This window comes from Leopardus geoffroyi, chromosome D2 (assembly GCF_018350155.1).
Source record: "Leopardus geoffroyi isolate Oge1 chromosome D2, O.geoffroyi_Oge1_pat1.0, whole genome shotgun sequence".
Lineage (NCBI taxonomy): Eukaryota > Metazoa > Chordata > Mammalia > Carnivora > Felidae > Leopardus > Leopardus geoffroyi.
Genome location: NC_059334.1, coordinates 62,773,299 through 62,786,394, shown reverse-complemented (window position 1 = coordinate 62,786,394; position 13,096 = coordinate 62,773,299). Strand labels below are relative to the sequence as shown.

The 13,096-nt window shown below is 39.5% G+C and overlaps 1 protein-coding gene across 1 annotated transcript; it reads right to left on the bottom strand.

Annotated features, from left to right (window-relative positions):
• Positions 1-240: 240 nt before the first annotated feature.
• On the bottom strand, positions 241-3,886 carry SFR1 (SWI5 dependent homologous recombination repair protein 1). The gene is made up of 4 exons (XM_045438811.1): positions 3,681-3,886; positions 2,952-3,073; positions 1,937-2,347; positions 241-887 (listed from the first exon to the last, which is right to left on the bottom strand). Exons 2-4 carry the CDS (start codon positions 3,045-3,047, stop codon positions 696-698), a joined length of 699 nt encoding a protein of 232 aa, XP_045294767.1. The 5' UTR covers positions 3,048-3,073; positions 3,681-3,886; the 3' UTR covers positions 241-695.
• Positions 3,887-13,096: the final 9,210 nt, after the last annotated feature.

The window sequence follows — 13,096 nt, the reverse complement described above, 5'->3', positions numbered from 1 at the left end:
TCTGTGTACAGCCATCACAGGTTACACAGCAGCCAGAAACATGACACTATCAATGTGGGTTTCTGGCTGAGGAGTCATTACAAACTGAGAAAAAGCTAGAAAAGTAGACAAATGTGAAGGACCTTGTAGGTCTTGAAGTGGGGGATAAGGATATGTTGTTTTGCAAGAGACAGACAGCCATTTCACTAAATGACATGAAGAATACAAAAAGCAAATTTGAAGACAGGGACGAATATAATATTTGGATATATGAACAAGTTTAATTACCTGCTATACTATCCAGATAGAAATATGTGGCAAATAGATGGAAACAAGGTTCATAAACTTAGGACACAGACAGGCATTTTTAGACCACGTTAGGTTTAGACATTCACCAGACTGAACTATTTTTTAACATTTAAAATAAAACTTTTTTATCCAACAAAACAATGTATTAAAATTGACTTCCAGAAATGCCCAGATTATTTTTTAAACATGATTTAATTTTTTTTTTATGTTTCTTTAAATGTCAAGTTATCTTTGGAAAATTTATCCAAAATAAATTGATTAAAATAACCAAAATAAATTGCTCTAAATGGATATTCATCAAGATACCTTTCTCTAAGCCCTTATGTTTTACCTTCCCTTTAAATTGAATGTATGAAGTATCTTTTAAGTGGGAATTCTCAAAAATATTCTGGAGAAAAAATTATGAATTAAACACCCATAAATTCTTCTTCATTTCTGTTATAGTGTAGCAATTTATCATCTAACCCACAGTGGTCTATCAACTGAGTCAGGCTGAGTTTCTTGTTCTCCTCGCACAGAGCCGACTGCAACTCGTAAAGCAATAGCTGGCTACAGCTTCTCCATTTCCGTATTAACAACTGCAACTGAGACAGGTCGTTCTGAAATAGGAAAAAAATAAAATAAATAAAGATATGTCAATAGCTAGATACTTTAACATTTTAACGTACTTTTTTAACATACTTAATGAAAGTTGTTAAATTAGTCGACTGAGTAGGTTTAAGGGGTAACATACTTGGTCAGGATTGGGACTTCTACTCAAGCAAAAGTAGAATGGTTTTAAGTAGAATGGTTACAATGAGAACTCAGGTTGAGTTCCATTTTGCTTGGTCCAAGCTCTAGACCATCCTTACTTACCCTCAGAGACAAATCAAATCATGAAGTAGGACAAAACTATGTAGAGAAGCAACAATATAGGTTAACAAAACAAAACAAAACCTTTATTACAGCTGTACTTTAAAAAAAAATGAAAATATTCAACTTAATATAAACTAAAACCCAAGTAGTTATATTTAGTAAAATCCTAAAAATTCAAGACAGCAAATAAGACACACTATCCTACCACTTACTCCACATTGCCGGGGAAGGAGGAGGAACTACATACATACCTGTGAGTGATCCAGGTAAGTAAAGGTTATCTTCTTCCAAGTGCCCAACTTCTATGGAATTCAACCTATGTGGGCTGAAGTCTAAAATCTAATTTATATTTGTTGTTTTTAGAAACAAAATACCTGGAGCATTTTAACAATTTGGAAGAACACAAGATTATTACTAAAAATATTTTTTATTGTACTCTGTGGCCCAATTTTAGCTTTTATAATCATTCACTGGCAGCTGTCACTTCTGTTGTCGTTGTACTTGCATCTATCTTTTGGTATTAATACTTCCTACAGGCTGGAAAGTAGAGAGAAAAGCTTCTACTATGTATTAAATGAGAGCTGGCAATTTTTAGAGTTGTATCTGGTGTTGAGAGACCTACTCTCCTCTAAATCTATGACTAACATTTGGGTTACAGTTGTGGGAAGCCAGGTTTCTGGATATTTGGCTTACTGCTCATTATGCTAAAATAAACTTATTTTCTCTTTGAAATTACTTATCATTTATCTAAAAATTAAAACAAAAAAAGAAATGGTTCTGAAATTATTCTCACCTTTGATCTATACATTTTAACCAGTTTTAGCCTCCGAAGAAGGTCTTCTTTCTCCTCAATCTGCTTCACCAATTTTGCTCTTTCTTCACTTAATCCTTGTTTGGGAAGATCCTCATTCACAAAGCCACTTTGGAGATCACTTCGTGACTCAGTATCAAGTGATTGAGATTCACTTGCACTGATATTTTTGAAGGTATTTTTCAAATATGTACTTTCTTCAAATTCATTGTCTGTGTGTTTAAAATTTTCCTGAAATTCCAAACAGTTTTCTTCTGTGGAAGATGCTGGTTTCTTGGAAAAAGTCTGATCATTCCCTTCATTCTCTACTTTAAGACGTTTTACCACACTATCACAGGAATTAAATGAAGATCTTGTTTTCCTTAATCGTTCTCTAAGTGTTGCACTCATAGGCTGGAAAAAAGCACAAAACCTTAATCAAGAGAAACATTCTCATATAAGTAAATCAACTAGAAATAAATACCTTACAATAGGAGACACCACTAGATGGCTTTATATCTCCATATATCTAAAGTAACCATCACAAAATGTCTTTAATTCCTGCAAGCCCCATTAATTTCATTCTTTTCATTTTAGCAAAGTCAGCACCCTTCTAAAATAGTGTTGAGACACTTATCCCGTTCTTCACAAACATTTGTTCAGCAACTAGCACGTGTCTGACACTAATGAGTGCTTCTTAAGGAAAAGACCTAGATCCTGCCGCCAAAGACCTTCAGAATACTGCAGATTCAAACTTCCTCAATTTGGAATTTTGTAATAACCTGATCTGAAACTAAATGAAAATAATTGATTCAAGATGAAAATCTGGGAGGGGGGGCAGGGAGTCAAACCCATTAGCTAAGAATAAAAACCTGAAACTATTTAATAGTTACTAAAATACCTACTTCTTGATCTACACATTATGTAAATTAACAACCTCCAGTAGAATTAAACCCACTACTGGCCCAATGCCTAGAAATAATGACTAGCTCCACTCAAAGAACTAAGATACTCGTACTTGTTTTCTTGAACTACTTGTACAGGGAGAGGGTGGATTGGCACAGTCCCGTGGAGTGCTAGGTGAAATCACAGCCGAGTAGGATGGGCTTTCCATCTTGAAAATGAAATCTTGGTTTACCTCTAAAAAAAAAAAAAAAAAAAAAAAATCAGAACGTAAATAAAATTAACCCACACCTGTATACACTCAGTTTTTGTAAAAGAACTTACTGTTTGTACATATAACAGCCACAAGTAGGCCAGCAACTATTTCACTTAGTTGTGATTCATTCTTAGGCTTTCTACAGTTTTCCATTTACCTTCCTAAATAACTAAGACTACTAGTTTTTTTCGGGGCAAATTAACAAGCATCTCGTGTAAACACTCTCCATCTTCAAATCTGCCGTGTGGGGGCTGGGGAGAACAACCACCTTGGAATTCTTCAGGAATTCTTTAATTTCTTACACCACCTTTACCATGAAAGGAAATATAACTGAAATCTTGACCCAGAAAACATAATCAACCATGTCACACTACCTTAAACCCTAAAAAACCCTGTGACTAGAAACCATGCCTGAGGAACAGCAACACAAACGCAGATAAATACACGTCTCTGTCAAGTAGCAACTAAACCCTGAAAGGGAGTTGGCCTAAGTTTGTTTCCTCAAACAAAGGCATCAATTTTACTGGGGGCTGGGGACAGGGAGGAGTTTCTTCCTTCCTCCCACCACAGCAGAAAACCCACACTAACCCTGGAAAGATCTCAGGTCAGAGGATGGGTTGAGAGGTCCCCTGACCGCGGAAAGGGAGTTCTACTCGACTCCACAACCGACGCCAAAGCAGCCCCGCTCTGCGACATCCGCGGCTGCCGGCAAGCTAGCTCCCTTCGCCTTCCCCCAGAGGACAAAATGCGCGCCGCCGCGGCCGCAGCCGGTCCCGTCCCAGGGGCGGGGCCTCACGGGAGGCGGAAGAGACGCGCGATTGGCCAGATTGACCGACGCGTTCAGTTTCTCGCGGTCTAGCGTCCAAGAAGGGTGGGACTGCGTGCGTGCGCGCTCGCGGCCACGAGTGCCCGTGAAGGGGTGGAGGCTGAGCTGGGCCTCGCGGAGCCGAGAGAGACGCGTGATTGGCCCGGTCGGAGGACGCTCGCAGCTCTGCTCCGCCCAACGCCAAAGAGCTGTGGCCTTGTGCGCGCGTGTCCGCGAGCCTCCGCAGGCGTCGGGGGCGGGCCCGGCTGAGCTTGGGAGGACTGACGGCTTCCGAGCCGGGGGGGGCAGGGGGGGCGTGCTTCTTTCCCGGGCGTCCTGTCCCTCCTCTTTCCTGGCCTCGCCTTCTTTTCCAGCTTCCTGGTTTTTTGGTGTGTGAAGTACGTCTCAGCGTCCCCCCAACACCGCCCCCCCCATTTTCCTGCTTCTCGATGGTGTCCGCCCTCGCTCACCACAGCAATGGTCCTTCCTCAGACGGGGCGGGAGGAAAAGCCGCAGAGCCGGCTGTGGGTTAAATTCAAGGCTGTAAGCCCTCCTGAGGCAAAGACCACAAAAGACCAGCGCTGGGTTACGCGGCCGGTTGAGAACCAAACATGTTAGAAATCTCTCCAAGAGGCCGGGCGGATGCAGTTGAGCTAATTTCCAGCCTTTGCTGCCGCCAACGGCGGTTCTGTCCTAGGTTTTCTACTGAAAAGCTCAAATTTTAAATTCTTCAGCTTGGCTTCCAGTCTGGTCAAATCTGTGAGAATGTAGCCCCTTTGGGCTATGCGGGAAGCAGACCAATCACTAAGTAAGTTTGTGTTGGTCCAGAATTCAGATGTTTTGAGGCAGGGATGGCCCTTGCTGAACACTGGGCAGCGCATTCCTCTAAAATATCCCTCAGGGGCGCCTGGGTGGCTGGGGTTGGTTAAGCGTCCGGCTTTGGCTCAGGTCATGATTTCCCAGTTCGTGAGTTCGAGCCGCGTGTCCGGCTGTCAGCCTTTCCAATCTCTCAAGATAAATAAAAAATTAAAATAACCTTCCTGCAGGTGCCTGCCTGGCTCAGTGGGAAGAGCACGGGACTCTCGGGACTCTTGATCTCGGGCTGGTGAGTTTGAGCCCCACGTTGGGCACAAAGGTTACTGTTAAAAAATAAAAACATTAAAAAAATAACCCTCACTTCCTGGTGGTGGTGTTCTGTTGCTGTGCAACAGCAAAGTTAAATAAATTGGGTGGAGCACTGGGTTTGGGGAAAGACAATTAGTAATTTCTGAGTCACATGGAAGTTGGGAACTTTTAAGGAGCTAGTGTTTTCAACCCTAATGAACGGCCATTGTAAACGTTGACACTGTCTCTCTTTACAAATGTCTAATAATGGCTTACAAGTAGCCAGGACCCCAAGGAATTAACTGAGTCCTAAGCGGTCAAATATAGAACCTGAAGACAACCCAGTGCAGTGATTAAGGATATAAACCTTGGAGGCAAATTGCCTAGGTTCAAATCCTGAGATTGTTTTATATGCTTGGTAAGGTAGTGTCTCTGTGCCTTGGCTTCCTTATCTGTAAAATAGGCATAATAGCACCGCCCTCCTAGGGACTGGAGAATTAAATGAGAATTCATGACAGGGGAAGCACTCAATAGTTGTGATTTTATATATGCAACTGTAGTCACCATTCCCTCATATAAAGGTATGTGTCATAGGGGTGCCTGGGTTAGCTCATTCGGTGAAGTGTCAGACTCTTGGTTTCTCACCCGGTTCATGAGTTCAGGCCCCAGATCAGGCTCCTGGCCGACAGCAGAGGGCCTGCTTTTGAGTCTCTCTCTCTCTCTCTCTCTCTCTCTCTCTCTCTCTCTCTCCCCCTCTCCCCCTCTCCCTCCCTCTCTCCCTCTCTCCTTCTCCTTCTCCCTCCCTCCCTCGCTCTCTGCCCCTCTTCCACTCATTCGCTCTCGCTCTCGCTCTCTTTCAAAATAAATACACTTAAAGGTATGCATCACATAATTCTTTCACCCTTTCACTTATTGCCCCCAAAAGGTCAGATTTTTTATTTTATTTTGTTTATTTTTTTTAATTTTTTTTTTTAACGTTTATTTATTTTTGAGACAGAGAGCGACAGAGCATGAACGGGGGAGGGTCAGAGAGAGAGGGAGACACAGAATCTGAAACAGGCTCCCGGCTCTGAGCTGTCAGCACAGAGCCCGACGCGGGGCTCAAACTCACAGACCGCAAGATCATGACCTGAGCCGAAGTCAGACACTTAACCAACTGAGCCACCCAGGTGCCCCAAGGCCAGATTTTTTTTTAAAGATGCTGTCATCTATAAGATCCTACGTAATTTAAGCCAAAAATAGCAGAAAATGTGGTGCCTCCGTATACAATTAATAATACATATTCCACTTCTTCTAAATTTTTCAAAAACTATATAAATTAACCTCAAGGAAGTTACAAAATGAAAGGGAGAACTCATGATTTTCTGATACAGGTGTTATTCACCTCACCAAGCCACAGGTCTGTCTGTACATTTATTTCTCTCTTTACTCATCCATTGGCATCAGTTACACTGAAAAAAGCAGAATGATTTGTCCTGACACTAGAAGCACAATGCAGACTCTGCATATTCTTTATACCTTGGGGCATAAGGTTGGGTTGTTTTTATGATTCTCTAAAATCAGCTGCTCCAAAATCCTTTTATCATGACAGCCTAAGCTCAGAGCTGCGTTTTTCCTGGCTGCATAAAGGAAAACAACACCTTGCCTTGCAAATGTTCTGACTTGCTTATTATGTGAACTGGTATATTAAATGGGATTGTTTTGGCCAGATTTTCAAAGAACTTCAGGATAAGTGCTCAGGAAAACCTGTATTTCAGAAATGCGCATTTGTTGACCTACATCTCTGACTTCCATGTACTGTTAGAACTGAACGATCTTCCCAGGGTTAAGTTTGGTATTTTACTTACTCTTGTGACATCCCCAAATAGAAACATACCTTCCATTTTCAACTTTGTGTAGAGGGTCTAGAATATAGCCCCTCATAGTTTTCATTATACCTTTACATAAGGCCTAGCAAACACTTCCGTGTCTTTAGGAGCCCAAAATCTATTGGCTCCTAAGGGGTTTGTTGTTTGTGACACAGGACATTGTATGTTACTTGAAACTTTTCAGGCTGGGAAAAATACAGCCCTAGAAAGCCAGAAGGCAAGGACTCCTGCCTGACTACCGTAGAGAATAATTTGAACAATAGAATTCAGTGATAATAGTAATTAATACTAACCTAAGGCACTATGTTTCTCTGTGTGTTTTTAAATTTCTCCAATACCCAAGGCTACTGTTAGCTACTTTGTTATTCATCAGGGAGTGGTAAAATGCTCCTTCCAGTTCTTGTCTGTGATTATTGTCAGTGGGATGATGACATAGGCCTAAAAATCTTTATGAGGGTTTTTTATTCATTTTTTAATAGCAAGAAGAAAATAGTCTCCCTTTCTCCACATAAACACACACACACACACGTACACACACATACACACACACGTTTAAGCCACAATTTAAAATTTCATTTTCTGGATTTATTTTTTAAATTCTTGGCTGTAGCATTATTTTAAAAATCTTAACAGGGTGAGCTAAATTCCATTCCACTGACTTTTGTGTATTAACACAATTTTTTATATCATGCAGATATAGCTAGTGTCCATAGATATTTTTTTAACAATGAAAAATATACATTTTTAAAACCAGGATTAAAATCCATTTGGGTGAGGTATTGTGTAAAATCCACACGATTAAATTGATTTATATTGTGCATTAGGGCAGGTTAAACAAAATTTAGTATGCATTTGTAACACTCAGATAAAGTCTACTAAATTCTCTTAACTAGCTTTCAGTATTTCTTCTGACATTTGTATATAAGTAGAAAATCTTCAAAAACTCTCCTGTATGTTTCTCTTGCCATGAATTTGATTCTCATAGATTTATCCATGGTAAAGATGTGTTTTAGTGCTCTGTTATCTTACAAATTTCCCTTTGCGTAACTGACAAACTATTTCTATTTCTTTTCTCTATTACTGAAAGATCTCATATGGAATTCTATAATGTGTAATTGATGGACTTTTTAAAAAAATTTTTTAACGTTCATTTATTTTGAGAGAGAGACAGAGTGTGATCAGGGGAGGGGCAGAGAGACAGGGAGACAGAATCTGAAGCAGGTTCCAGGCTCTGAGCTGTCAGCACAGAGCCCAACGTGGGGCTCAAACTCACGAACCACGAGATCATGACCTGAGCCGAAGTTGTGTGCTTAACCAACTGAGCCACCCAGGTGCCCCAAACCGATTTTTTTTTCACCCTCAAGATGAAAGAGCCCTTGACTTAGCTAGCTATTAGGCATGCCTGAGAGGTTGCCTTACTGAGTAGGATGGCTACTTAGAGCAGGAAAATATGGGGAGGGTCAATACCATTAGTGTGATAAAAACTTGTCCACTGCAAGACTAGAAAACTCATCTGGTAACTAATATTGAGGGTAGGATACTGAACAAGAACCTTACAGAGCTCCTTTCACCTGAAGTTCCTGTCTTATTTTATTAGATCTGGCATTTTGTCAAGTTCATTAGAGACTAGAGAAGCAAGAGTGTCTGTGATTCACTGTTGTTACTGGGGTGTGTTCTCTTGGAGAAGAATAGAGTGATTCAGGTTAGATTAGTAATGGTGAGGAAGGGGGTATCTTAGTGTGTGGGTGGGAGGGTCGTGGCAGAGGAGTTAAGACTGTGGAAAGGTAATGGTAATAAAAGTATAGCTAAAAGCCACATTTTTTCTCAGATCCTTTATTAACTCAACTGTTACTGCTGCATTCATTTCGAGGAAAAAAGGCATTAGATGTCAGCAAATCCTTAAGCAACAGAACATGTCTTATAATCATCCTTAACTACCTGAAGTTTGAGAGATAACAACTCCCAAGATAATTTCACAGTATTGAAATCTGTTTGAAGTGCTGGCAAAGAAGTCAATGCATTTTGCTATCCTTGCTTCTCGTTACTGTTTCAGTCTTTTTATATTAAAAGCTTTTACATTAAAAGCTTTCTTCTCGATGATATTTTTTAGATGGAGAAGCAAGACTGTCTAATTGTACCAGGAAAATAAGGAGTTAAGAGATCATTCTACCATGTTCTAGGATGCTATTGATTTTTTTTTTTTTCATCTGCTCTTCTAACCCCTTGGCAAACTTTGATGATAGATATAGTAGTAGAGAAAATCTGTGAGTCAGCCTACAACCAGGAATGTTCTGGTCCAATTCATGATCTGAAAGCTAGTTTGAAACTTCATCCCTTTCCCACCATTCCCAAAGGCTACATAAAATGCCTTAGATTTTCATCATGGGCCTGATGAGCAGTACCAAACTCATTGAATGCAGAGCACCTGACACAGAGGTCTAAATCCCCAGGGAGGATCCACTGGAAAGACATTATCAAAGATGGGGGAGGTGGCTTGAGCAAAGGCAACTCTTCCTTGATTCTCTGTCTTCCACCTCCAAGACATCCTCATGCCCATGTCCCCCATGCCATACCTAACTTGTCAGTGACATCAGCATTACCCAGATCTCCACTCTGTCACACCTCTGTGGCCACCAAAAAATAATGCGTGAAATTTGACGATGATGCTGGTGACCCTCACCTGGCAAATGGTACCACCATTTTTTAATAGTGAAAATACGTGTTTCCCATGAATAGGATCTTGGAAAAGAAGCAACAAATATAGCTACATTAATCCTGACCTGATCCTCCAAGACTCCACCCATCTATTTAAACTTCATTAACCCAAAATTAAGACAATAGTTTTCCTTCAACAATGAGCACCTTTAACTCGAACTCTTGCCAAACCTCCCACCTCCCCAAGTTTTCCCCTTATGTGCCACTCTAGTTACTACTATCACAGCTTTCAAGTACATACATCATCTCAGTTATTTTTCCCTTTTCAATGTAAGTGACTGGCTCTGAGTCAAATTATCCTTTTCTTAGAGCCATTTACAAACTTTTCCTTTATCTTTTTTTTTTTTTAATCAAGAGAATGTTACTCAACTGTTTTCCAGTAGTCCATAGTACATGGAAATGATGGCTTAGTTTGCACTGTTTACCCTCTTCCTTACACTGTGTTATAACTTGTGAATCTATCCCTTTCTGTGAGTGCTGGATATTGAAAACTCAACCTCTATGTTACCAAAGATCTACTGTGAGTAGAATTCATACCAAATACACAGATAACACTGACCAGCAGACACAGTCTTCTTAGACTTTTGAAAGCCTGTCGTTTGGCAGATAGCATATCATGATACCAAAGAACACAGGTTTGGGTTTTGGAAAGCAGGCAACTAATCACGTCCACATTTGTTAAGCAAATTCCTATGAGACTATGAATTATAAGCTGCCCATAGGATTTTTAAAAAACAAAAAAGCATTACTATACGTTGCCATTTTCCGAAATGCTTTCCTAGCGTAACTCTGGGCCGTTGAAATAGGGCATTTTAAACCTGCACATACAAGTTTAAGATTTTTGTAAAACTGCCAAATCTTTAATATAACAATAATTAACATAAAGCTTGTGCAATTAAGCTGCCCCAAAAGGAATGAGTTTGAATCTTTGGCAAGATGTTCCTCTTTTTTAAAAAGCAGCTTTACCAGTACATATTATCTTCACTCAGAGCTGTTTCCCTTAGTTTTGTAGGTATGTGAAGCTGACTTTGTTTCATGCCAATAAGTGTCTATAGGGATAACAGTTTATTTTCAGTCACTATTTTTTGGAATGAATGAATCCTAACCAAACCAATTTTATCCACCAATATAATCTGCTATGAATATTTTCATTTTTATAGTTTGAAAGAATCAGACTTGCTGATCCCCTTAACCTAAAGAGAATTCTGTGCTGAGAATGTGATTAAGCTCCCAAAAGAAACTCTACGAAGAGCATTCATTTCAGAAAAAGAAATCCACAGATATCAAACAGTAGATGTGGTAGGCCAGTACCTGAAGTGACTTGATTTTAGGGAGTGAAAATAGCATATTATTACAGATTTGAAAGACTACATCTTAGGATTATGGGAACTAATGGGAGTACAAATCTTCCTTTACTTACAATGGAGTTATATTCTGATAAACTGATTGTAAAGTGAAAATATCGTTAAGTTGAAAATGCATTTAATACACCTAACCTACTGAACATGCTAGCAGCCTAGCCTATCTTAAATGTGCCAAAACACTTACATTAGCTTACAGTTGGGCAAGATCATCTATTTCATAAGTATTGGATATCTCATCTAATGTATTGAATACTGTACTGAATGAAAGGGAAAAACAGAATGGTTGTATGGGTACAGAATGGTCTTAAGTGTGTGGGGGGTTTCCCCTCGTGATCACATGGCTGACCGGGAGCTATGGCTGCCTGCTGCTGCTTAGCATCAGGAGAGAGTAGAGATCACACTTCAAAATTCAAAGTACAGTTTCTATTGAATGTATATTACTTTTGCACCATTGTAAAGTTGAGAAATCTTAAGTTGAACCATCCTAAGTCTGTACTTACAAAGCTAAAACTGAACATCTGCATACTAATTACAGCTCTGAAGGCAAACCTTATAAACCCATCAATAACTGCTCAAGCTAAGATTATAGGAAGCTTTCCCCAGTCACTATGTTCATAATGAACTCGTGCTCAAGAGTTCAAAATTCAGTGCCAGGAATTCTGTAGGAGAAGAAAGAATGAGAGGGGAAAGGAGGAAGGGAGACATCTTTACTATATGTTTCTTGCTTTTAAGGAGAACAAAACCTGTGTTTTAAAACACTATTTTTTATAACATTACTGATTACTAGGCTTATGTATGCCATACGACAAGTTATTTTGAAGATTTAACCTGGGTTTTGAGGTCCACATAGCTCAAACACCACAAAAACTGGGCACACTAGTGAGGCTATATTCTGAGAAAATCATGATTTCTTCCTTAATGAGAAATGCGTACCTCACGTTCTTTAAGATGTTCTTTAAGACCTTTGATACAATTGAATAAAAAGGATTATAGAAGTTCAAGACTCCATGATTAATGAAGATGTAAACATGCGTTATAGATATACCTACACTTTCTTACGATGGGTGCAATATCATAATAACAGGTTAGACCTGAGTATATCTTATAAATTAGATAAGCTGCATTTTATAGAAGGTAAAATTTTAACTGAATAAGGCTGTAAAGCCACAGACCTAACTTCATTTGTCTTTAGCATGCCAAACCTTCTCTTTGTTGAATTTTGTTGTTGTGTGCAGTGAATTGGGGATGAGATGGGCTGTGGTCACAAATTGGGAAGGTGAGGTTTCTTCAACATGGCATAATCATGGGTTGTCAGTTCAAATTGGAGAAAATGGGAAAGTCATTTGGGATTTTTGTGTGAATACAAGTTTCGGTAAGTACAATGATACACATTAACATTTACAACGGTTTTTCTCAGATTCATTCATCCTGCTGGAAATATGATGCAGCAGGAGATTCCATACAAATGGAATCAGAGCAGCAGAGTTCTTTACGGACCCTGCTACTAACAACGTACTATGTGACTTTGGCAGATTCAGTAAAATCTTATGGTTTCAGTTTTCTCATCTATGAATTGTAGAGAGAAGAGTGATCTTTTCTAGCTCTGAGTTTTTCTAATTACAGTTTGGGCACATTTTGGTTCGCCTTAGATTACCAGTTTCCACCATTACTTAGTTCATAGACAGTTAAAGTTACATATAAAATTCCCTGTAGAAACAACCATTAATATGGCGCTATGGAAGATGTGCTAGGTGCTAAAGATAGAAAAGTAAATACATTTTTTTTTGGAGTTAACAAAGAAAATTGGACATACCAGTATTTATCACATAGATTCAATCAGTATGAGCCCTGGGAAAATTTGTTACATGGAGGATTTTTTTTCTTCAATGACCTTTCCTTCCTCTCAGCAGCCTTCCCATATCATTAAAATCCCAGTCTCCCAAGCCCTGCACTTCAGGCTAGCTCCCACTACCTGCCACTTGCCACCACAGGACACACTCCTGGTTATTCTGCTTTTACTGTCATCTTCTGGAATTCATGCCCTTACTTTTATTAACGTTTGATGCTTATCAGAGGTGCTCAATAAATATGTTTTGAGTGGATAAATTTAATGATAAATGATTAATCAGTAGCTCAAAAGGTGAAAAT